Raw genomic sequence first — 27543 nt, 5'->3', positions numbered from 1 at the left:
GCCAACTGTAAAGTTTGGTGGAGGAGGAATAATGGTCTGGGACTGTTTTTCATGGTAATGGTTTGGGCTAGGTCCCTTAGTTCCAGTGAAAGGAAATCTTAACACTACAGCACACAAAGATAGTCTAGACGTGTCTGTGCTTCTGTCTAATTATTGATTTTTTCACGCAAAAATGTAATTAATATGCAGCAGAAGATTCGGATAAGTAGAAGCAAGGCCAATGGAGTCTTAAAGGGCTCTAAGGGGTGCAGCAAAGGTTCCAAGGGGTCATTAGAAGTAGTACTGAGAGTGGCTCCTCGATCACCTCCATGGCAACTTCCATCTATCAAAGAAACAAGTTATGGCTAATGGGTGAACAACCTTTAGCTTGTTTTTCTAAAAGGCTGCTGAGACTGATAGCTATTTTCTAACCTTCTGAACTGTTTGTGATTTGCTGATATACCTATTTATTCTTACATGTGAATTGTTGAATATTAAACTGGATATAATTATCAGTACCGTAGTTCTCAGTGGCGACCCGTCATTCAGGGCAGGTGGGGCTGTGCTCTGTTTTGAGACCCACATTTTTTGGGGGGTTGCCTGTTTTGCATGTTATTTTGGCGTCAATACGTGTCATATATCAGTTTGCAAACAATGTAAAAAAAATAAAATAAAGCTGCATACAAACATGTTCTCTTTTTTGCTTTCTTGAGTAAGGCAGCTCCAAAATGCAGGTGTTTCTGTGGTGGTTTGGGCAGCCAGTGGAAAATACAAAGCGTAGGACTTGGTAATGTTCCTTAGTTGCGCTGTGATTGGCTCAGTGTTTTGTCACTCATGGGGACACTATTTCACCTCCAAATCTAAGGGTAGAGCTAAAAAATGAAAGCCCCTTGGGTGCTGCCATAGAGTTACATTAAAGGTGCCCATCCAAGAAGACTCATGGTTATTGGCCACAGATATAATGACGTTAAATGATGTTATATCTACAGTAGCTTTGATTGGACTGATCCTGTCAACATCATACTTCCAAAATCTTAGCTTAGCAGTCATCATCATGAATCAAGCCGACAGTCTACTGGCATATCCTTTTTAATCCTTGACATATGAATAGAAGTAATGAAAATAAATTATAGATAAAACGTATCGGTGCTCATCGGCCATTGGACATAAACAATACACACAAGTTGGAAATCACAAATACAACAATGAGTGGTTTGGACGGAATCAGTGGCTAACTGCAAGCATTGCAAAGTAATCACTAGCCTGCTATTCAGTGGAGTGGGTGTGTGGTCCCAAGTCTGGGTTTAAGGGTCTCTTTTCCAAGCTTAAAAGGATTTGCCATGCTGTCAATCCAGCATGATTTATGCCGCGCACAAAACAACTGGAAACTCGGAACTGGTAAATCTGACTTCAGTGAGTTGAAGACAACTGGGAACTCTGGAAAATACGAGCTCAGACTGGGGAAATACACTTTGACTCGTCATCCAACTCGGAACTGTAAATTGGGAACTCAGGCCTCATTCTAGAGCTCGGCCCTGAAGATCACTGACGTCGATGTGATTCAACCTTGTTTTTTCCCCAGATTTTTTCTGACACCGTACATCCATGTATATCTGATCAAATTATGAAAGACAAGCATAGCAATTTTGAATTCCGTAAAGTGATTCTGGAAGAGGTGAATTATTTTTTGGTTTATCAACAATGACAAGCCACCGGGGTTTGACAACTTGGATGGAAAATTACTGATGATAATAGTGGATAATATTCCCACTCACATTTACCATATTTTCAACTTAAGCCAACGAGAAAATGTTTGCCCCCAGGCTTGGAGGGAAGCAAAAGTCATTCCGCTTCCTAAGAAAAGTAAAGCCCACTTTACCCCCTTTACATCAACAACATAGCTCAGGCAGTAGGAGGCTCTCTCATCAATTTATGTGCAGATGATAGTCTTATACTCAGCTGGCCCCTCCCTGGATTTTGTGTTAAATGCTCTACAAGAAAGCTTTCTTAGTGTTCAACAAGCTTTCTCTGCCCTTAACCTTGTTCTGTACACCTCCAAAACAAAGGTTGTGGTTTGGTAGGAAGAATGTCCCTCTCCCCACAGGTGTGATTGCTACCTCTGAGGGTTTAGAGCTTGAGGTAGTCACCTCCTACAAGTACTTGGGAGTATGGCTAGACAGTACACTATCCTTCTCTCAGCACATATCAAGCTGCAGGCTAAGGCTAAATCTAGACTTGGTTTCCTCTATCATAATCACTCCTCTTTCACGCCAGCTGCTGAACTAACCCTGATTCAGATGACCATCTTACCCATGCTAGATTACGGAGACATAATTTATAGATTGGCAGGTAAGGGTGCACTCGAGCGACTAGATGTTCTTTACCATCAGATTTGCCACCAATGCTCCTTATAGGACACATCACTGCACTCTGTAAACTGGTCATCTCGTAAGACCCACTTGTTGATGCTTATTTGTAAAATTTTCTTAGGGCTCACTCCCCCCTATATGTGATACCTACTGCAGCCCTCATCCTCTACATACAACACCCGTTCTGCCAGTCACATTCTGTTAAAAGTCCCCAAAGCGCACACATCCCTGGGTCGCTCCTCTTTTCAGTTTGCTGCAGCTAGCGACTGGAATGAGCTGCAACAAACACTCAAACTGAATAGTTTTATCTCAATCTCTTCATTCAAAGATTCAATCATGGACACTCTTACTGACAGTTGTGGCTGCTTCGTGTGATGTATTGTTGTCTTGCTACCATGTTGTTGTCATGTTGTGTTGCTACCATGCTGTGTTGTCATGTGTTGTTGCCATGCTATATTGTTGTCTTAGGTCTCTCTTTATTTAATGTTGTCTCTCTTACCGTGATGTGTGTTATGTCCTATATTGTATATATATATTTTTTAATCCAGTCCACACAGGAGGCCTTTTTCCTTTTGGTAGGCCGTCATTGTAAATAAGAATTTGTTCTTAACTGACTTGCCAAGTTAAATAAAAATAAAATAAATAAATAAATACTGGCTCAAATAGCCGACCAATCAGCCTGTTGCCAACAAAATTGTGTTTGACGAGATACAGTGCTATTTTACAGTAAACACATTGACAGCAAACTTTCAGCACACTTATAGGGAAGGACATTCAACAAGCACAGTACTTACACAAATGACTGATGATTGGCTGAGAAAAATTGATAAAAATATTGTGGGGGCTGTTTTGTTAGACTTCAGTGCGACTTTTGACATTATTGATCAGTCTGCTGCTGGAAAAACATGTGTGTTATGGCTTTACACCCCCTGCTATATTATGGATAAAGAGTTACCTGTCTAACATAAACAGAGGGTGTTCTTTAATGGAAGCCTCTCCAACATAATTCAAGTAGAATCAGGAATTCCCCAGGGCAGCTGTCTAGGCCCATTACTTTTTTCAGTCTTTACTAATGACATGCCACTGGCTTATGCAAATAACTCAACACTATACATGTCAGCTACTACAGCAACTGAAATGACTGCATCACTTAACAAAGAGTTGCAGTTAGTTTCAGAGTGGGTGGCAAGGAATAAGTCAGTCCTAAATATTTCTGAAACTTAAAGCATCGTATTTGGGACAAATCATTCATCAATCAAATCAATCATTCATCTCTAAACCCTAAACCTCAACTAAATATTGTTATAAATAATGTGGAAATTGAGAACCCTGGATTGAGAACTGTCATGGGCAAAACATATTGATACAACAATAGCTAAGATGGGGAGAAGTCTGTCCATAATAAAGCGCTGCTCTACCTTCTTAACAGCACTATCAACAAGGCAGGTCCTACAGGCCCTAGTTTTTTCACACCTGGACTACTGCTCAGTTTTGTGGTAAGGTGCCACAAAAAGGGACTTAGGAAAATTGCAAATGTCTCAGAACAGGGCAGCACGGCGAGCCCTTGGATGTACATAGAGAGCTAATATTAATAATATGCATGTCAATCTCTTCTGGTTCAAAGTGGAGGAGAGATCGACTTCATCACTACTTGTACACTGCTCAACAAAAATAAAGGGAACACTAAAATAACACATCCTAGATCTGAATGAATGACATATTCTTATTAAATACTTTTTTCTTTACATAGTTGAATGTGCTGACAACAAAATCACACAAAAATGATCAATGGAAATCAAATGTATCAACCCATAGAGGTCTGGATTTGGAGTCACACTCAAAATTAAAGTGGAAAACCACACTACAGGCTGATCCAACTTTGATGTAATGTCCGTAAAACAAGTCAAAATGAGGCTCAGTGGTGTGTGTGGCCTCCACGTGCCTGTATGACCTCCCTACAATGCCTGGGCATGCTCCTGATGAGGTGGCGGATGGTCTCCTGAGGGATCTCCTCCCAGACCAGCAGAATGTTCTCCACGGCATCTCCAGACTCTGTCACGTCTGTCACATGTGCTCAGTGTAAACCAGCTTTCATCTGTGAAGAGCACAGGGCGCCAGTGGCGAATTTGCCAATCTTGGTGTTCTCTGGCAAATGCCAAACGTCCTGCACGGTGTTGGGCTGTAAGTACAACCCCCACCTGTGGATGTTGGGCCCTCATACCACCCTCATGGAGTCTGTTTCTGACCCTTTGAGCAGACACATGCACATTTGTGGCCTGCTGGAGGTCATTTGGAGGTCATGGAGGCTCCTGCTCTTCCTTGCACAAAGGCGGAGGTAGCGGTCCTGCTGCTGGGTTGTTGCCCTCCTCCAGGTCTCCTGATGTACTGGCCCGTCTCCTGGTAGCGACTCCATGCTCTGGACACTACGCTGACAGACACAGCAAACCTTCTTGCCACAGCTCGCATTGATGTGCCATCCTGGATGAGCTGCACTACCTGAACCACTTGTGTGGGTTGTAGACTCCGTCTCATGCTACCACTTGAGTGAAAGCACCGCCAGCATTCAAAAGTGACCAAAACATCAGCCAGGAAGCATAGGAACTGAGAAGTGGTCACCACCTGCAGAACCACTCCTTTATTGGGGGTGTCTTGCAACTTGCCTATAATTTCCACCTGTTGTCTATTCCATTTGCACAAAAGCATGTGCAATTTATTGTCAATCAGTGTTGCTTCCTAAGTGGACCGTTTGATTTCACAGAAGTGTGATTGACTTGGAGTTACATTGTGTTGTTTAAGTGTTCCCTTGTTGTGTAGTGGCTTTGCTGACATGCATATAAAATAAAATGGTGTTTGCTCACCACGATTTACATGCTAAAAATCACCACTGCTAGTTATCACACTAATAAACTGAGAAAAAAAGATACATTTATTTCATGTCTGTGAATTGTGTATTTATTTCATGTTTAATGGCAGTTTAGGAATTACATTTGGAAAGTTTGTGCCAATGAAAACATTTCCAACTCAATAAATGCATAGAATAGAATGTATATTACATTTCTTTTATTTCAAAGTACATTACATCATGGAACACACTTCAATGATTAAATACACACGAAATAAGAATTCCTTCACCTCTATTCAGTTACAGAAAACAAACAAAATATGATAAAGCTGTGTTGAAAACAAGTCATTTTGGCATGGTTTCTCCTCAGCCAGTGTTCCTTAAATTAACAAAACAAATAACCTAAGTAACAAAGAAAACAAGATGCCTCAAACTATTCAACACTAGAATACGAAAACGTAGCACCTTGGACCAGTCAATATATATATATTTTTTTACTGGTTTGTAGTGGATAAGAAGCAATGATATTGAGTGGGGAGACTCAAGGATGTGATAAAATAAATCATTCAACTTCATTGAAAAGGGTATAAAACACTCCCCAACAGCTTCTTTCGGATCGGGAAGGCAGACAGTGCAAAACAAAAACTTTGATCAGATTAATTCTCTTATCAAGTGAAGGTGATTTGACTACTTTGATGTCAAATAGCAGTCTGTTGTAGTTCATGTTACACAAGCCTCATCCACAATATTAGAATACAATTCCCACTGTATATTTGATGCCAAAACATGACCAACCTGCCAAAATAAATACTGTACATCACGTCCTGCTAAAATACCAAGTCAAATTAGATCTGATGGTTTACATACAATGGTTTCGAATAAGGAACTAACGCTAACCCTAAGGCACTGCTCAAAATAAAGCTACATAATAAACAAAGAGAAGTGAGGAGGTGAGATCTAGCTATGGAAACTGGCAAGACACACGACCTATCATGTATCCACAACTAAAACTCAATACATCAGTAATGACAAATGGAACACCAACAGCCATACCAATTGTAGCATTGACTAGGCCTAAAATGTTAAAAACATTTAGACATTAGCCCTACTGGCTGAACTTTTACTGACCAGAGGTAACAACAACCAGGTACGCGATAGGCCCACAGTGTGGACCTATAACAATACTACGCATGGTGATGCTATATGCACATTATACATACTGCGAGAGAGGCCACTGAGGATGGGAGTTCCACTCACTATCCCTTAAGTCCTGTGGAGCCGGTGTCTCCATCTAAAATGTAGTGTAATGCAGGTATCGATCAATAGACATTTTATTTTCAGTCAGTGCAAAACGTTTGAGTCAATGTTAGCTTAGCATAGTTAGACTGATGACTACACTCACACCCCTTCAAAACACACATATAGAAAACAAAATGAAGAAAAGAGTCGTCAAACACCTGTGCTCTCTAAAGTCTTACAGTAGTGGTGGATACAGAGATATACATATAGATGTGCTCTAGGTTACTAGATCAGCTGGGCATGGATAGCAGCGACGGAGCTTTTGTGTAATGTTTCAATAAGCAGTTCTGGCTACAGTAACAAGGATACATTTCTAGGGGTGATGGGTGGGTTACATTCAGCATTTACACACAAACACGTTTGCTTTCCTTTGAGTTGTACTGTACTGATGAAACCACTAAGTGGTGCTAAAACACATATGAAGGATTGTTTAATTTCGAAGCTGCATATCCAAAAATGTTGTGTCCAAGACAAAAACAACAACAACAAAAAAAAATCTGAAAATCAGTTTTGTTCAATGTTGCATGAGAATTAGATCCAGGAAAATACATGCGTTTTACATGGGGCAAATTTAAGAAAATATATATTATTAAAATTAGATCCCAATCATATTTGGTATGAATGTATTTACTATAAAGATTAATTCTTAAGGAAACCAATAAATGCAAAATTAAATATGAAATACTAGAGATATTCATAACTTAAAGTAACTGTCCAGTGAAAATCTCACTTTTTAAAAGTTGACATTCTGTTAACTCATACTCAAATTATGTTGTTGACTCGTACTATACTTGTATTTGTGGACAAAACATAAATTGAAGAGAGAAAAAAGGACTTCAAAAACCCCACATCAAACTATCTCAAACAGACCATTAAAAAATGTTTGCAATTTTGTCATATAATACAATATCATGTTGGCCCATTGGCTGAGCTGGCCAATCAGCTGTCTATTTGCATGACCGGTATACACCCAAAACATTCTGTTGTTGGGGGTACACCCATACCACTCCAACACAGAAAAGCTGCTTCTTAACATAATTACTATTTTACTCATATTGTAATAAATTAAATAATTAATTAATTAATTAATTATAGGTCATATCTCAGAAATCTGGACAGTTTAAATATTTGGGACGACAAAGGGAGAATTATCTTATTTAAAATGACATCTTAGGCTGTTCTCTGAGAAAAGTAAAATGCTGACATAGGAGTAACTTACAAATAAAGTAAAACCACAAACTCCAACTGCTGTAATGACAATGTTAAGAACAGCCCTTATAATAAAAAGTTGACTTCTCGTGTGGACATTGGGGGAAGTGTTCCGTGAACAACATGTTGAGCAGTACATGCAAAATCAACAACGCTTAATGATTTACTGTACATGATATGCATCTCTGCCTATTCTCATCGCTACCCACAACAAAGTAGTTACTGCCTGGGCAAATATGTCATCTTGATCTTCGTGCGTTTGTCAAGTAATACACCTCTGTTGCCAGTGGAGACAGAAGATTGGTGATCCTTTGACACAGAATAATCAAGTTATTACTTGTTAAATAATGTTTTAGGGTCACCAAGGACTTTAAAAAGAAGATAAATAACTTAATACTGATGAAAACATGGTATTAGGCCCATTAAAGTCATAGACAGCAGCTTTCAATGACATTATGTCCAGTTTAGAAATGTGGTTAATGAATCTAGTCCATCTGTAGGCTTTTGTCAGATTTTCTTGTGGGGTCCTATTGGGTGACCTAAGTAGTAGAGTTGCAACCTACTTCAGGTCACCGCATTAATTCGCATCTTTCCCAATCATTAAAACTGACAGAACATAAGACGCTAAAGTGTATTTACAAATGTCAAGCAATAATAAGTAATGGCCAAATACACCAATGTATAATTTTGCCCTCAACTTTCCTCATATAGTGAAAATGGTCAGGCAGCTAGTATGACAGACCTTCACTCTGTACTCTCTTCAGCACCAGGTAAGACACCATTTCCACCATGAGAAAGTGAACCCAGACCCACATTGTAAAACTCCCAGATGTGCAAATAAAACATTTAAAAAAAAAATAAACACATGAAGAAACGCAACAAAAGTGTGACAGGTGTTGCTATGTTCCATGCTCAAGCCTGCCCTGCAAGTCTCCTGGCTGTGCATGCCACCCTTTCCCCGAGTTCTAAACACACACAATTTTCTTTCACACTCACACAAACACACACAGACTCCAGTCCTCTATGAGCAACATTTATACATTTTATAACAAAATGATGACATGGTGAGAGGGATGGAAGACAGGTCAGTTTCCCTGATGCCACAACAACTCCTGATGTGATAGGAGAGGCATGGTAGTGGGTTGGAGACTGAGACAATGGTTATCCAATGAGCTCTCCCATCTGCCGTGTTGTGTTTACGTGATGTCATAATACTCGCCAACAAGATCATCTAAGGCCACAATGTTCATCGAGAAAGGAGTGGAAACACTGCAAACGAAGAGGAGAAAAGACAATCAGCCACACACACCTTTTTTTTTTAAGGTCCATTACGTAGTTGTGAGTATGACCTGACATTTCAGATAGAAATTAGAGTTATAGATCTGTCATTCTCATTGAAAGCAAGTGTGATATTCACAGCAGTTTGTTTGTTGTATCACACAACCGGGCAAACATTTTAGAAACCAGGAAACGGCGGAGCTATTTATACCGATTGCTCGCTTAAGAAAAGCAAAAACAGTACTACTAGATAGAACATTTCCCGACAAAATTAGCCTATAGGTTAGGGAGGAGTTTCTGTGTGTAGGAAATAGAGGTAAGAGTGAACACACCCCTTTATTTAAGGCACTTTAACAACTACTCCTGGAGTCCTGTTTAGGAGTCGATCCCCTGTTGAGGACTTCCTCTTCCTCTGCATCCTCCTCCTCTTCCTCCGTCCAGCCTCCCAGACGCAGCGGGGTGGGCATACTAGACAGGTGGACTGCTGTGTGGCCGCTGTGCGTCTGCGAACCTGATTGCATAGAGGGTCGGCGCATAAGACAGTTGATAAACTGGACATGCTCCATCTGAATTAGCCAAGATCCTAAGTAAAACAGATGAATGACTGTTACGTACCCGTGTTGCTGATTAGATCTCTCATTGGCATTGGGTTTTGCCACTGGCCTGATGTCCTCTGGTGGGGGAGCGAGTTCTGTTGGTGGACCTAGAGACAGAAAAGGACACACGTGTGTTTGTGTGTGCGTACGAGGGCTGACCCCATATAGTCGACTGGTTGATAGGCTGTTGGTGGACTGAGAATTTTTTAGTCGAACAGTTGCACAAGTCTTTTTTTTTTGAACGGCACGTCGTGATTGATGCAATGTATGTTTGGTTAACGTAATTTCTGTTAATGCATTCAATATTAATATTATTATAGTCTTTTACAGTTCTCATTGTCAGGACGGACACTCTGTTTGCAGAGGGTACAACTTAGGCTACAATTGTGAGAAACAAGTTTTGGTTTATTTCATTCCATTTACGAGCAGTCAATTTATTCACTGTTTTGTTTGGAGCGCTCCTGTCAATGGTGAGGAAGGATACACACTCGATTACGCACAGAAGTAAGCTGTGGAGCTTCTAAGTAATTTTTTCTTCTGTCACGCTCATCTGAATGAATGGACCAAGGCGCAGCGTACTTAGAGTTCCACATGTTTAATAAATATGATACTCACCAAAAACAATACAGAAGAAAATGAAACGTGATGTTCTGGGCTGCTCACAGGCAGCTATACAAAACAAGATCCCGCAAACCACATGTGGGAAAAGGCTGCCTAAATATGATCCCCAATCAGAGACAACGATAGACAGCTGCCTCTGATTGGGAACCATACCAGGCCAACAAAGAAATAGATTGCCCACCCTAGTCACACCCTGACGTAACCAAATAGAGAATTAAAAGGATCTCTAAGGTCAGGAAGTGACATCTTCACCTCAAAACAGCAAGTAAAGGAGGTCTGTTTTTATATCCATTGAGAATGAAAATAGTTCCTTAATGTAGCATACTTGAAAAATATTTCCAGCTCTCTCCCTTTTGATAATCACCCAGGGAGAAAGGAAGGGGAAAAAAAGTCCTGCTCTGATCCGGTGGAAACGTCATAAAATAGGCCTACCTGATTACTTATTATCCCTTGCGCAAATAGCCTACAGATGAGCCTGTCCAGAGCTCACTGGCTCATGAAACTCCAGAACACTAATATTTTATACAATGTTTCAAGTTCCTCGCAGAAAGGTCATGCGTAGTCAGCTGCAACGTTTTTATTTGTTGGCTTTATGTATGCTAATTTTATATAGTCCCATATGGTGGCGCACAATTGGCCCAGCGTCGTCCGGGTTAGGGTTTGGCCCGGGGTAAATAAGAATTTGTTCTTAACTGACTTGCCTAGTTAAATAAAGGTTCAATCAAAAAAAAAAATGTAACTAAAAAGTTGGCAATGGCAATATTTTATTAAGATTTGTATAATTTTTCATTTAGATATCATTTTTATTAAATCACATGACAATAATTTTGAGACAACTTTATTATAAAAGAAATGAAACTGTTCCACGAAAATGGCATGCGGATCGGTAGAAATGACAAGATAAATTGGCACTCCAAATGGGAAAAAGGTTGCAGACCCCTGGTATAGCCTATTACTGGCAACTTCGGGAGTGTAACGGCAGAATCTGCGAAGGCCAGAAGCATCAACGAGAGGTGGTGGTTCGGGAACAGGTTTTGTTTCTTCTGGTTAGGCTACCTTGATCTCTTGCTCCCTCTTGTGTAATATCTGTCTTAATTATTTAATCGGTGTGCTTAAAGCATCAGACAAGCTTAGTAGCCTACATTTAGTTGATTTTATTAAAAACACATAGGCTGTGTCTATATATGGAATAACACCCTAAAGCCAACACCTCATTTGGACGCCATTCGTTCCAGTTCTCTGCTGCCTGTGACTGGAACAAATTGCTAAAATTGCTGTAGTTGGAGACTTATCTCCCTCACCAACTTCAACCATCTGCTATCTGAGCAGCTAACCGATCGCTGCAGCTGTACATAGTCTATCGGTAAATAGCCCACCCAATTTACCTACCTCATCCCCATACTGTTTATATTTATTTAATTTTCAACTCTTTTGCACACCAGTATCTCTACCTGTACATGACCATCTGATCATTTATCACTCCAGAGTTAATCTGCAAAATTGTAATTATTCGCCTACCTCCCCATGCCTTTTGCACACAATGTATATAGACTCTCTTTTTTTTCTACTGTGTTATTGACTTGTTAATTGTTTACTCCATGTGTAACTCTGTGTTGTCTGTTCACACTGCTATGCTTTATCTTGGCCAGGTCGCAGTTGTAAATGAGAACTTGTTCTCAACTAGCCTACCTGGTTAAATAAAGGTGAAATAAAAATAAAAATAAAAACACACTTATTAAAATTTCGACCAGCCGATTGGTCGAAAGAACAGAAGACTCTTGGTCGACCAAATTTAGGGACAGCCCTAGTGTCACAGTTAAATAAACATAAGGAACCTGAGGTCATCCCTTTGAGGTTACCTACCTCATGCATGTAAATAGCATGGAGACTCATCTCAGCCAAGGCAAACTCTGAAAGCATTGTCGTGCTCCTGATCCGAGAGTCACTGGCTGACATGCTGAGGAAATAACAACAAGCTATTATTAGCAAGCCTAAAAAAACATCTAAATACACTGTTATTCATCACTTAATTCACCCACTTTCAACTAACCTCAATATCAAATCAATAACACACTTTTGGCATGCAAGTATCCAATCAAGCAACACTTTTGTGTTATAGAACAACCTAAACATTGTGTGTTGTGGAGTGCATTTGCAGAGCGTGGAGTCTGTTTATCTACCTGTCAATGACAGTGCGGTCACTGCAGTACATGGTGCTATCGGGGTGGGTGGAGGGCAGGAGAACATGCGAGTGGGATCGGCTGGCGTGGGGGAGCTGGGAGTGGGAGATGGACAGCGAGGCCAGGACGCTGGCGGCGGCTGAGGCAGCCGTGCTGGGAGGGACAAAGCGGCGGTCTCGGCCGGGTAGGCCTGACGCGGTCAGAATAGGGTGGGCCAGGACACTGGCCAATAGATTATCAGGCTGGACAGGAAAACATAAACCAGAGATACAGAGGTCAGTATACAAGAAAGCTGACAAATAACACAACATAATGTAATCCAATACTAAACAAAAATCTTTGAGAAATGACAATACATTGACATCATTGTTGGATGAAACCGTTTGAATGAGAGTTGGCGTGCTGATACAGAGTGTTGAGGCAAATATCTTCCTGTGTACTAACTGTGACTGACTAGAAATTGGTGGTGGTGAGTTAGTCACTCACTGCGTTGCCGGACTCGTTGGAGAGCAGTGAGGAGCAGAGCGGGGCCTCAGAGAGCAGCAGCTGGGTGGGGGGTCCTCCCTGAGCGTCCTGGTGCACCTTCTCCTTTAGATGGCTGATGAACACTGAGCTCTCCTGTGGGGGTTGCCAGTGGGGGTTCTTTATGGTGAAGTGCATCAGGGACAGCTCAGTCTTGCCGTTCTCAGCCTGCTGGTACACAGATGCCTCTGTCTGGCCCTCTGACATCCACTGAAAAGACAACCGGGTGGTTATACATCACTCACAGGAACTTTGCCCAACAAAAATATGAATTAACACCATTATACAGAAGTGGCCACTAATATCAGGACAACAACAACACACACAAAGTGAAACCTGATTTGTAATAGCATGTCCAGTATGACTGATAACTTGGATATCTGACGATTAACCGCGTTAGTCTCTCATTTCAACACGGCAAATTACAAACGCTTTTCGCACTAACGACGCGACAAATCTTCCCCAATACGGTAAACATCCCAAATGAGCGAACGGTAAAGCCGCAGAGGCGACCTGAACTCACCAGTGGGTTTCCGTGGCGACGGATGTCCATCTGTGCGAAGGAGCAGATATCGCCAACTCCGACCACCTCCACGGTGAAGTTCCTGAAGAAGTCGATGATCTCCAGGGACTTGTTCCTCAGGAGGAAGATGAGGATGAAGGGCGTGATGATGGGGCTCAGCAGCTCCTCCAGGATGAACACCTAAACAGACAGAACACTGGTGAGTTACACTAGAAAGGGATTCGCATTGGGAAGATATGTTCAGACTACAGATCCGCACGCTTAAAAGGGATACTTCGGGATTTTGGTAATGCCCTTAATCTCCTTCCTCAGAGTCAGATGAACTCGCGGATACCAATTATGTGTCTCGGTGATCGGTACACAGGAAGTTGGAGGTAGTTGTGCGAGCCAATGCTAACTAGCAATGACTAGACGTTTTGAGTGTCTGATAGCGTATAGCCTGCGCCATCCTTCATTGACGTCAATGAGAGAGTTGCGAGAACAGCGAAGCACTCGGATCTCAAGTCTGACTACTTTACATAGTGTCACCCAAACAAATGTTTAAAGTGCTGTAACATCAATTCATTCCTGTGTGGGGAGTGTCATATTATGGTGAATTAATTTGAATTGGAGTGTACATATATAAACTACTTACAATTAAAGCACTTGTTTAGGTATTGAGTCATTCATAGAAGTCAGCCTATGTTAAGCCCTTACCTGTCTGTTACAAGAACAATTTAATCTCAGACCGTATGCCATAAAGCCATATAAAGTTCAGTAATTCCTTTCCAAGGTGAAGCCAATGAGCCGTCTATTTACTGTCTGGCCCTTCTCACCCACCGCTTTGTACTGAAACAGCTGTGCCACCTCGTCCCGGGTCTCACTCTTGTTGGCGTTATCCCTCCAGTGGTCTGGCATGTAGTGGATGTGAGCCAGCACACACTGCAGCAGCTGCTCCGGGCACCACACCATGTGTTCGTCTGGGATGAATGACCTGAAAGGGCATATTCATACAGACGTCATCTCTTTTTCACACAACACATATGACATAGATCATGGACGGACTGGTATGTTTGTGGCACATCCTAAAATCCGATGATGGTCTCGGTAATGTGTTTTCGGACCTTCCCTTGGTCGTATTCTCGCGGGGCAGAAATCTCAGAGACCAATTGGTAAACTCTGATTTATCACCCCAAGATATTCCTGAACAACGTTTATTTGCGCCCCTACTGGATGGAAATGACAAATGTAATGGCTGTGCTCAATGCAATGGCACTTATAAATGTAGATCCTTCAAACACCCACAAACAGGGAAATCGATCCCAATAAAAGGTGTTATTACGTGCTCCACTAAGGCAGTTATTTATCTTATAACTTGTCCTTGTGGTAAAAATTATGTAGGTAAAACAAAGTGCGAATTAAAAGTACGTATCTCAGAGCATCGTAGCACCATTAGGTGTAAAAACTTTACTTATCCAGTTGTGGCCCACTTCTTGGAGGCAGGCCACTCGATTTCGTCTCTGCGTTATATTGGCATCGAACATGTCACCCTCCCTAGGAGAGGGGGTGACCTTGATAATTTATTGTTAAAACGAGAGGCTGCCTGGATCTTTAATTTAAAGACCCTTGCGCCCTTCGGTCTCAACGTAGACTTTGATCTGAAGCCATTCTTGTGATTATTGTGACTTTGCCATTGTAATTGTTTGTAAGCTTGTGTAGTCAAATTAATCTATGATCGTATGCTATCCATTTGTTTGTATGCTGTTCTTTGTATGACATTTTAATATTTGATTATTAACCAATGATATTAGGTCACTCTTGGCCATGATTAGACACCTGTGTCTTTTGACACTATATAAACGAGTCATCCCGCAGTGTTTGTGATTATACCCTGATGAAGACAGCTTGCCTGTCGAAACGTTGGTAATTAACCTTTTGCATCTGAGCTCCTAGAGTGTGCGGCTCTCTTTTATTTTCAAGTCTTCTACTCCGCTAGCCAGCACCTCGTCTTAATAGGTGTGCGTTTGTGTTTGTGGGTTTAACACAGGCTGAATTTCTTTACGGATAGACGCTCCCTGGAGCACCCTCCCTTCTACCCCCTCGCTCATTCCTCATCAGATTTGTTAGAATTGGTGGAGTGGAAACCACATTCTGGAAACTAGGTTGAGCTGTTCCATACCAACTCATCCGGAATGGGAAGCGGGAAGGATCGACTTCTTTGAACAAAACACAACCAGTACAAGATCATCCCGAGAGGTCACCATTCCCCCTGTGGATGCCATTTTGTCTCCTCACTCACCTGGTGATGGTGATGACCACTCCCAGCACGGTGATGGCGGTCAGGATATGCTGCACGGTCAAAACATCCTCGTCGTACACGGTCAGCGCGATGAGCACGGCCAGCACCGAGCCCGAGAAAAACGCCACGTTCTTGGCCAGCACAGTCAGCAGCGGTGAGGTGAACGAGTTCATGTACTTGGAGGTGGGCTTGTAGCCGCGTCCCAGTCTGCCGTGCAGCTCGTGGTCCAGCTCGTTGAAGTGGCGCAGGTAGAGGCGGCCGTACAGGGACCAGCGGCGTGCTCCCAGACTCCCCGGCTCCCTCCTGATGACCTCGGTGTAGCTGAAGAAGGCGTAGAGCACCTGCCACACCAGGATGAAGGGGCAGAGGAGCAGGTTGGCCACGCCCATCAGAAGAATGACCCGGCTCAGCTGCTGGGCCAGCTCCAGACGGTTGCCTGCACGTTTGTACTTGGGGTGCAGGTTCCATTTGTTCTGGAAAAGCGACCCCGGACCCCAGAAGAGAATCAGCTCAAAGTTGTACTTGAGGCCCTGGGTGAGGAACACCAGATTGCCCAACAGGGGGAGCTGTAACTGTACAGGTAACAGGGACTTGTTGACCATGGCTACCATGTAGTTCTTGAAGCGCAGGATGCGGTGGTAGATGTCCAGCTCAGTTAGCTCCTTCTTGTGGATGCACATCTGCTGCTCCCGCTGCAGGCTGATCAGACGGTCCTGCACCTCCTGCCACGTGAAGTTACACAGCTCGCCCTGAAATGGCGAAAGGGCAGAGGTCAAAGGTGTTCAGAGATTGTACCGTGATAGGAGGGACTCGTGCGTAAGGCGGGTGGGCACGACCACAAACATTTATCTTGGCGTCTTTTGAAACCATTGTAATCCAAGCAATCTTATTTTGCTAAAACAGTTGCTAAAACTAACTTGAACCATTTGGCAGATCACAGTTTAATGAGACTGTGGGATCACGCCTTACCATTCTGATCTTCAGTGCTTTGATGTAGAACTGTCGGATCTCCCAGTAGTGGAGGACGTTGCAGAAGACCTTGATCATCCGGTAGACCCAGAAGATGGCTGCCATGATGAGCAGGAAGATGATCCAACTGTTCTCCTGGATCCTACAGAGAAGAAAGGATGACAAAAGGGGGGAAAATGTATATTTAAGAGATTCGTGTTTTTGGTCCCTGTTTGACATCAGTGGTTCATTCCACGTAGTGGAAAATGCATAAGTGTGGGAAGATGGCACGAGCCATTCATCAGCTGCATATAGAGCAGGTCAAAATCATTCATTTTCACCATTGATGTATGATCAAAATAACCATCAACAAATGAGAGTAAAGGAGCCTTATGAATCTGTTGCTTTTAAGACTCCTCACGGGTGACCTGAACCAACCACATGCTGTAATTAAGCTGTGGGGCCTGAGAGGTAGAGCTCTGCTACCCGACCAGCCTGACGAGGCATGTTTTTTCATCAATAACTAGGGTAAGGGCAGGGCATCACTAACATTTTGAAGCGGAGTAATTTGCACGTGCTCTGCTGCGCAGTAGACATGTCTGACTAAGATCATAAAATTGTGTCAGAAATGCTTTAACCTCGTCAAATATAAGACAAGAGAGATTATTTCACAAAAAAAACAAGTTTAGAGATGACGAAAAGTAGCTAATAGCTAACTGCTGTCTCATGGCCCCTCATTAAGCGGAGCAGCCCAAGTGGCGACGTTGCTATGGATACTCACGGGTACTCATAGGATACTCACAGGCCGCCATAAACTGAGTGCATGCAGAGTGACAGAGGAGCAGCTAACGGACTTACAAAATGGCGGAAGTTATTTCTGATTTGGCAGAAGCAATCGAGCCTGGGTAGGGCCTGAACGTCGCTTGCATGGGTAGGGCTCGGGCTTAAAATTCATGCCCGTGCAAGGCTCTACTGAGAGGTATCTTCAGATACTGCACTCCTGTTCACAGTTTGTAGCTTGGATATGTCTCAGTAACAGTCTCTCCTGCGTATCAGTGAATTACTAAGAATCAGCTGGTAAAGTATTCCATTTCAAGTCACACACAGGTTATTATCTAGCTAGCCATCCTGGTAAACACATTCAGGAGAATAAACAAATGCAGGAGTTTAATTTTGAAATGAAAAACCAAATAAAAACAGTGTTGTGACAAAGTTAGGCTACTTCCTGATTTGTGTGACATCTCTTTAATTTCAAGACCAACTCAATGATGAAACAGAGAGGAGTTGGGGGAAGCAGACTAAGTCAGTAGTTCTAAAATGGTGGGACATGCTGTTCCTGGGTTAGAATTCCTAGCAGTGGTGTGTAATCATCTTCTATATAAACACCCATTCAGTCACTGAAGTTTTTAGGGGGGGGGGTCTACTACAACCCCGCAGTCTAGGATTGTGTGCAGAATCAGATTAACGATATTGCAAAAGACAAGCAAGATGGTTTATCCATTTTGGAAAAAGATTTTGCTGTTGTGGGGTCTGGGTCTTGCTGCAGTACTAGGGGATGTCATGTGGTCCACAGGCTGCCTGCCCAGATTTCACAGTGATTCCTTCCAGCTACTGAGTCTCACCATTCAGGGACTATCCATTACATGGTTTTCCCTGGTACTACTCTGAACACAGATACACAAATAACCTGCTCCAGGAACCAGTCATCCACTACAGGCTGGCGGTGTTGCAACTTGCCTAGTGTTTACAAATGTTTTAAGAGAAGGCTATGTGAATATGCAGGGCTATAAATCAGTCATAGCAGGATAAATACTTAACTGAATCTATTTTTTATACTTAAATGTAGTATTTTGAAATAAACAGCTAAAATGTACAGTAGTTGCTAGGCTGTATAAATCCCATAGAGAATGCTCACTAAACACTAATGAGCACATTGCAAACATTTTATACAGTCTCAAACACCATGTGACTGGGGACGACAGGTAAGCTTCATAATGAAAAATGTCACAGGTGAAATGAAGTACGCACCCTTCTTTATCTCCTAACGTATTGCACAAGTTGACTGCAGGTACTTACTTAAAAGTAGCTACAAATATTCTAATGTATAAAATATATTGAAAGAAATTGTTTCAACGCTGTTGACGGTATTGAAAAACCATCCCATGGCTATTTCTAAATAAGCCAGTATGTTGCACAGAACTTAATTTCTCTTTCAGATATGTCTTTGACAGAGAAGTCATGACTACCAAAGCTTTTGCTTGGTAGGCATAACTAACTAAGCTCTTCAACACAAGGTTTCTCAGCACGCATTACTCAAACAACTCAGGATCAAATTTCACTAAAACAGCAGCCATTCCCTCGGTCCATTGAACAGAATTAGACTTAAGCGCTCGACAGCAAACCAAATGAGTTCAATTAATGACCACTTTCAATTAGGTGATAGGAAATGACAATAATAAGACTGCCACTCATAGGAGCTAATTTTACAATTAACATCTCTGATACACAACTAAATGTACTCATCATAATGTTCTGAGTGGAAGAATAACCCAAAGGCAATGTGAAAGTAGGCCAATGCTCTGTGCTCCACGAATGTGAGCATATCTTACAGTAAAACCATATCTCTCACAAATCTAATAAGCAAATATTAGCCTCGGAATGACTGGTCAAAATTACATTATGCTGGACAAATTAAATCCCTTTTCTCAACCCTGAAGTTCTGCAGGCTCTTAGATATATACCCTGGTATTACTGTGGCTTTGTCAATACACAATTTAAATGGAAAAGGATTTAGATTCTGGCATTGGTTGTGGTAAGACAAGTGTACATCAGGAAAGTGTACATCATGCACTCAAGCACCTTCATTTCTGCCAGATCATGTACAAAAACAATAAACCTGAACTGGTAAGAGATAACTGGGTAGACATTGTTAATGTTGTCCTCTAGCTGGAAAGGGCAGATTTTTATGGAATATCCACATAGGCGTAGAGACCCGTTATCAGCAACCATCACTCCTGTGTTCCAATGGCACGTTGTGTTGGTTCATCCAAGTTAATCATTTGAAAAGGCTAATTGATCATTAGAAAACCCTTTTGCAATTACATTAGCACGGCTGAAAACTGTTCTAATTAAAGAAGCAATAAAACTGGCCTTCTTTACACTAGTTGAGTATCTGGAGCATCAGCATTTGTGGGTTCGACTGCAGGCTCAAAATGGCCAGAAACAAAGACCTTTCTTCTGAAACTCGTCAGTCTATTCTTGTTCTGAGAAACAGTTTTATTGCTTCTTTAATCAGAACAACAGTTTTCAGCTGTGCTTACATGATTGCAATTAATTAGCCTTTTAAAATGATAAACTTGGAATAGCTAACACAACGTGCCATTGGAACACAGGAGTGATGGTTGCTGATAATGGGCCTCTATGCCTACGTAGGTATTCCATAAAGAATCTGACGTTTCCAGCTACAATAGTAATTTACAACATTAACAATGTCTACACTGTATTTCTGATCAATTTGAGGTTGTTTTAATGGACAAAATAAATGTGCTTTTCTTTCAAAAATAAGGACATTTCTAAGTGACCCCAAACTTTTTTAGGTAGTTTATATATACAGTTGAAGTCAGAAGTTTACATACACTCAGGTTGGAGTCATTAAAACTTGTTTTTCAACCACTCCACAAATCTCAAAACTATAGTTTTGGTAAGTCGGTTAGGACATCAACTTTGTGCATGACAAGTCATTTTTCAAACAATTGTTTACAGATTATTTCACTTCTGATTCACTGTATCACAATTCCAGTGGGTCAGAAGTTTACATACACTAAGTTGACTGTGCATTTAAACAACTTGGAACATTCCAGAAAATGATGTCATGGATGTAGAAGCTTCTGATAGGCTAATTGACATCATTTGAATCAATTGGAGGTGTACCTGTGGATATATTTCAAGGCCTACCTTCAAAGTGTCTCTTTGCTTGACATCATGGGAAAATCAAAAGAAATCAGCCAAGACCCCAGAAAAAAAAATTGTAGACCTCCACAAGTCTGGTTCATCCTTGGGAGCAATTTCCAAACGCCTGAAGGTACCACGTTCATCTGTATAAACAATAGTACGCAAGTATAAACACCATGGGACCACGCAGCCGCCATACCGCTCAGGAAGGAGACGTGTTCTGTCTCCTAGAGATGAACGTACTTTAGTGTGAAAAGCGCAAATCAATCTCAGAACAGCTGCAAAGGACCTTATGAAGATTCTGGAGGAAACAGGTACAAAAGTATCTATATCCACAGTAAAACGAGTCCTATATTGATAAAACCTGAAAGGTCGCTCAGCAAAGAAGAAGCCACTGCTCCAAAACCGCCTTAATAAAGCAAGACTACGGTTTGCAACTGCACATGGGGACAAAGATCGTGCATTTTGGAGAAATGTCCTCTGGTCTGATGAAACAAAAATATAACTGTTTGGCTATAATGACCATTGTTATGTTTGGAGGAAAAATGGGGAGGCTTGCAAGCCGAAGAACACCATCCCAACCATGAAGCACGAGGGTTGGCAGCATCATGTTGTGGGGGTGCTTTGCTGCAGGAGGGACTGGTGCACTTCACAAAATAGATGGCATCATGAGGGAGGGAAAAATATGTGGATATATTGAAGCAACATCTCAAGACATCAGTCAGGAAGTTAAAGCTTGGTCGCAAATGGGTCTTCCAAATGGACAATGACCCCAAGCATACTTCCAAAGTTGTGGCAAAATGGCTGAAGGACAACAAAGTCAAGGTATTGGAGTGGCCATCACAAAGCCCTGACCTCAATCCCATAGAAAATTTATGGGCAGAACTGAAAAAGCGTGTGCGGGAAAGGAGACCGACAAACCTGACTCAGTTACACCAGCTCTGTCAGGAGGAATGGGACAAAATTCACCAAACTTATTGTGAGAAGCTTGTGGAAGGCAACCCAAAACGTTTGACCCAAGTTAAACAATTTAAAGGCAATGCTACCAAATACTAATTGAGTGTATGTTAACGTCTGACCCACTGGGAATGTGATGAAATTATTCCCTCTACTATTATTCTGACATGTCACATTCTTAAAATAAAGTGGTGAGCCTAACTAACCTAAGACAGGGAATTTTTACTAGAAATAAATGTCAGGAATTGTGAAAACTGATTTAAATTTATTTGGCTACGGTATATGTAAACGTCCAACTTCAACTATACACATTCACATACAATCCATCTACCAATACATCCATTATTAACAGGCTGACTAAATTGCAAAATAAATTTAGAAATCTATATTATTCAATTATTGCACCCACACTGCTCACGCGTGCCAACGAGTGTCTGCGTTGGCAAGGGCTAAAATAGAAGCTCTATTTGTGACGCAGATCGCACTGCAAGTCATGCTTCTCCCATCTCCTCATTGGTTTATAGAAGCAGGTACCCACGTGCCATCTCCTCATTGGTCATACCCACATGGGTGACTGAAAGATGAACGAGGTCAGTGGCGTTAATGCACCTAATTTATTAAAGTTGCCAATTGCAATATAAAGTAAAGATAAGAAAAAGCCTAGGAGGAGATGACTAGAAACGATTCGATTCACCGTTTCATGTTTGGATTAATTTTTGGAGTAGAGGACCGTGTGCATTTCAGGTGAAATAACAACTCAATGTTTATATCCCAGGACAAATTAACTAGCAACAGCAAGCTAGCTAAACGGGACAAATTAGCTAGAAAGTGCAAGCTAGCTAGCTAAATTACCATAAATGTTTAACGCTTTTCGACCTGTCCCCAAATTAATGTAATTGGTTCAGAGTTTGTTTTATTATTTTAACCTGTGTACCTCTCAGTGCACTGCTGGCTTGGTAGGATGGCATCAGGCAGAGTGACCTTGTTTCTGTCCAGGGGGTTCTGGCCAGGTCCTGTATGGTTCACTGCCCGATTGGCAAACAGGATATCATAATCCACACAGTTGAACAGGAATGTTGTGAATGTGACCACAAACAGGAACTGACTGCAATAAGGAGTTTGAGATTTTGGGGTTAAACATTAGCCGATATAAACTTTGAATATCGTCTTAAAAGTAAAAAATATCTTACAATAGCATGAGGATTGTAAATAAATCGATATACTTACAAAAGTTCAAAGAACTCTGATAACATCATACAGGCAAAGCCATTCTTCTGATGGAACTGATAGATGTGGAAATTCAAGTAAAGAAAAACAAAGAATTTAAAGGGAAATTCCATCTCATAACATCAACATCATATTCATTATCTCCAACACCATACCAGTGTCTACATAAGTGAGGTGTCTACATATGCACTTCTATAAAGACAATAAGGTCCAAAAATATGCTTCTCTAACACCACAGGGTAGGATTTAAAAGTAAAAAAGACAGTTATTTTTAAAACCTGCAATGAGTTTAGCCAGAGGGAGGGTATTTTCTTGCTCTCCACGTCACCGCAAATCAAACATTTTCAAAATCACTTGTTTTTTATGTTTTAACTTTGATATCATGTAGAACATTTTTCAATTGGATTATTTTCTCCGAAATGTAGAATTTTAGCATTTTGACACATGTAGACAATGATATTGTGCTGGAGATAATGAAACCGGTTGAAAAGTGGTGGAATTGCCCTTTAAGTGTTGTCACACCCTACAAAACAATTACTCTGAAGTAACCTTTGATGCTTAATCGAATAATAACCATGCATGTTTATTTTTTAAGTAGACCTAATATAACCCATGGAGAAAGAAAAAAAACAACAAAGCAACTTGAAGTGAACCAGTCTGGCATCAATATCATTAAAGTACAGAGCATTTGTTCTGGAAGAACACACATAATTGAAAGTCGTTCTCCTGAGGCAAGTGCCTAATTTAAAGTCACTGCATCATAAATTGCATTTGTATCTAGCGACATCATACTGCCTGGATTAGATTAAAATGTCAAAACTGTGTCTGAAATTGTTTCTTTATAAATTAGATCATTAGGTGACAGTACAGAAACACACATTATAAAGCTGCAATTTTAAACATCACCTTGAAAGAAATTCTTCTTTGCAACCCAATAAGCCACAGCATATACAGTGTCTTTCGGAAAGTATTCAGGCCCTTTGACTTTTTCCACATTTTGTTACATTACAGCCTTATTCTAAAATGGAGAAAATAAAACAATTTCCTCAGCAATCTACACACAATACCACATAATGACAAAGCAAAAACAGGTTTGTAGAAATGTTTACAAACATAAGTATTACTTAAGTATTCAGACCCTTTGCTATGAGACTCAAAATTGAGCTCTGGTGTATCCTGTTTCCATGGATCATCCTTGAGATGTTCCTACAACTGGATTGGAGTCTACCTGTGGTAAATTCAATTGATTGTACATGATTTTGAAAGGTACACACCTGTCTATATAAAGGTCCCACAGTTGACAGTGCATGTCAGAGCAAAAACCAAGTCACGAGGTTGAAGGAATTGTCCGTAGAGCTCCGAGACAGGATTGTGTCGAGGCACAGATGTAGGGAAGGGTACCAAAACATTTCTGCAGCATTGAAGGTCCCCAAGAACACTATGAACTCCATTATTCTTAAATGGAAAAAGTTTGGAACCACCAAGACTCTTCATCGAGCTGGCCGCCGGGCCAAACTGAGCTATCGAGGGAGGAGGGCCTTGGTCAGAACCAAATGGTCACTCTGACAGAACTCCAGAGTTCTTCAGTGGGGATGGGAGAACCTTCCAGAAGGACAACCATTTCTGCAGCACTCCACCAATCAGGCCTTTATGGTAGCGTGGCCAGACAGAAGCCACTTCTCAGTAAAAGGCACATGACAGCCTGCTTGGAGTTTTCTAAAGGCACCGAAAGGCACTCAGACCATGAGAAACAAGATTCTCTAGTCTGATGAAGCCAAGATAGGAACTCTGATTGCCAAGTGTCACGTCTGGAGGAAACCTGGCACCATCCCTACGGTGAAGCATGCTGTTGGGATGTTTTTCAGCGGCAGGGACTGGGAGACCAATCAGGATAAAGGCAAAGATGAACGGAGCAAAGTACTTAGAGATCCTTGATGAAAACCTGCTCCAGAGTGCTCAGGACCTCAGACTGGGGGCGAAGGTTCACCTTCCAACAGGACAACGACCCTAAGAACGCAGGCAAGACAATGCAGGGGTGGCTTCGGAATAAGTTTTTGAATGTCCTTGAGTTGACCAGCGAGAACCAGGACTTGAACCCGATCGAACATCTCTGGAGAGACCTGAAATTAGCTGTGTAGCAACGCTCCTCATCCAACCTGACAGAGCTTGAGAGGACCTGCAGAGAAGAATGGGAGAAGCTCCCCCAAAACAAGTGTGCCAAGCTTGTAGTGTCATACCCAAGAAGACTCCAGGCAGTAATCACTGCCAAAGGGTCTGAATACTTATGTAAATGTGATATTAGAAAAAATAAATTATTTAAACTGTTTTTGCTTTGTCATTGTGGGGTATTGTGTGTAGATTGATGAGGAAAAAAACGATTTAGTCAATTTTAGAATAAGGCTGTAAACCTGACAAAATGTGGAAAAGGTCAAGGGGTCTGAATACTTTCCGAAGGCATTGTATATTGCCAGAGAAACATGTTTTAACATTTGTTAAAAGGATATTCTTGTGAAAAAGTTGTCCAGATTCTTGATATGGTGCCATGAGTCTGCAAATTAGGGGTGAAAAAAAGAGATTCAAAGAAACCATTACTTTTTCCCCCTCAACAAAACAGCAACAGTTTTGATCAGGTATTTATTTATTTTTATTTTACCTTTATTTAACCAGGCTAGTCAGTTCAGAACAAATTCTTATTTTCAATGACGGCCTAGGAACAGTGGGTTAACTGCTTGTTCAGGGGCAGAACGACAGATTTGTACCTTGTCAGCTTGGGGATTTGAACTTTCAACCTTTCGGTTACTAGTCCAACGCTCCAACCACTGGGCTACCCTGCCGCGCCAAGGCTACCCTGCCGCCCCAAGGCTACCCTGCCGCCCCAAGGCTACCCTGCCGCCCCAAGGCTACCCTGCCGCCCCAAGGCTACCCTGCCGCCCCAAGGCTACCCTGCCGCCCCAAGGCTACCCTGCCGCCCCAAGGCTACCCTGCCGCCCCAGGTATGAATCGAAGAAAACACCAACTTTAAGTGAATATAGTGCCTGTGCTTATAAGTGATTGGGGGGGAAATCGATAGTTACATATAGGGATACTTATTTTTGATGATACATTGTATTGTTTTGACAAAATTGCAATATTATTTTTGTGCTACTTGGCTGTACCTGCACCAAAACTCCAGTATTTTGCCTTTATACTTTGTCCTCCATTTTCTTTTTAAATTGGAAGACAATTTGTTTTCAGCACTTTTATTTCCATGACTGATCAAAACTCGTTTTGTCATGGCTCTCGTCCCTTTGCAGCAGATACTGTATATGGTGAGCAATATGTTTGTAACATCAAATCACAATACATATAGAATTGTGAGAATCGTAATGCATATCATATCGGCACCTAAATATTGAGATAACATCTTATCGATAGGTCCCTGGGAATTCCCATTCCTAGTGCTTATAGGAAACAGGAATCGTGCCATTACTGTGTCATTACAATAAATCACATTTCTCACCAAATCATATTGTACCATAAGATAGCGTTATGTCTAGCCCTGATAGCTAGGACAAGATATATGTAATATAACTGGTAGAGTACCTCTCAGGCCCTCTGGCACATGTACTAATAGGTCCTCTTCCCCGTGAGGTGAGTCCTCCTCAAAGTCCTCAATCCGTTGGTACTCCTGGTAGGTTTCTAAATTGGCCATAGTGCTTCACATTCTCCCTGCACCTTTTCCAACAGGCAAGTTGGGAACACACACAGTGTTATTATGACGTTGGTTTTCTATGCAGTTGCTACCTAGTTAACAACATTCGTTTAAACGAAATCAGACAGGTGAGGGGGATTGCTAGGTAGTTACTATACGTTAACTATTATGCTAACGTTATCTAAATAACATTACATACAATGTGGCGTTGAATGGTTACCCATGACCAACAAAGCTATAAACCAGCAAGTAGCTAGCTATCTAGCAAGGTATGTAGTTAACTGTTCTTACCTCTCTCAGCTTATTTTCTAGCTAGTCAGTCAGCCAACGTTTCTCGTTTATCCTTGACCGTCTTGACGTAACGCTGATACGGTACCGTTACGTTAGCTATGTGGCTAGCTAGCTGTTGTTCCCTTCTCCGTCCATTCGCTGGATTCCGATTTCAAGTGGCCTGGATTCAATTCTACGTTAATTGTCGCGCTATTTGCTAGAATATCCACTGTTATATATATATAACTAATAACCATTTATGGTTGATAACTATTTATGTTAGATAACCTAGTTAGCCAGCTGGATAATTTGAGGGGGGCTTCCACTGTTCTGTCTTTCACAAACAAACCTCAACAAAACATAATTTGACGTCACTTGGTTATAACGATCGTCACTTCCTCAAGACGATTTCCCCCCACTCCCCTTTTCACAAATGAAAGACAGCATCATTGCCAATGATGATCAAGAATGAGCAATACATTTTTTTTTATTAAAAATTGTCAGATATGGCCATATTGTTTTTCGTGACCAAAGTGCATGTTTTGTTATTATTGTCATATACAGTAAATTAGATGCATTCTGGGATAGTGTCAACATGGCAGCCTGGGTGTTGTTCAAGCTTGTAGCCAAAGAACTAACCCTGCTGTACACTTCTGAGGAAAGTGCTCAGTTGATTTGCATTTTGTTACATTTCCGTGAACAAGTGTTTCAACACCACAGCAACACAAGATTTATGGAGACAGCCACGTTAGAGCAACTTGCTCGTCGACTAATTCCGGTAGTCAGCTGATCAGGTGTGTAAT

The 27543-nt window shown here is 41.5% G+C and overlaps 1 protein-coding gene across 1 annotated transcript; it reads right to left on the bottom strand.

Moving 5' to 3' along the window:
- Window positions 1-5388: 5388 nt before the first annotated feature.
- Window positions 5389-27086, bottom strand: LOC135558841 (autophagy-related protein 9A-like). Its single transcript, XM_064993006.1, has 15 exons — window positions 26762-27086; window positions 26362-26493; window positions 25284-25327; window positions 22780-22844; window positions 22487-22657; window positions 16666-16807; window positions 15697-16445; window positions 14238-14391; window positions 13419-13598; window positions 12860-13105; window positions 12374-12615; window positions 12057-12150; window positions 9592-9679; window positions 9309-9487; window positions 5389-8967 (listed from the first exon to the last, which is right to left on the bottom strand). The coding sequence occupies exons 2-14, from the start codon at window positions 26468-26470 to the stop codon at window positions 9327-9329; spliced, it is 2445 nt and encodes an 814-aa protein (XP_064849078.1). The 5' UTR covers window positions 26471-26493; window positions 26762-27086; the 3' UTR covers window positions 5389-8967; window positions 9309-9326.
- Between the last annotated feature and the right edge of the window lie 457 nt (window positions 27087-27543).

The sequence above is a fragment of the Oncorhynchus masou genome, chromosome 17 (assembly GCF_036934945.1).
Source record: "Oncorhynchus masou masou isolate Uvic2021 chromosome 17, UVic_Omas_1.1, whole genome shotgun sequence".
Lineage (NCBI taxonomy): Eukaryota > Metazoa > Chordata > Actinopteri > Salmoniformes > Salmonidae > Oncorhynchus > Oncorhynchus masou.
The sequence above is the reverse complement of the archived record's forward strand: the minus strand, read 5'-3'. Positions and strand labels throughout refer to the sequence as shown.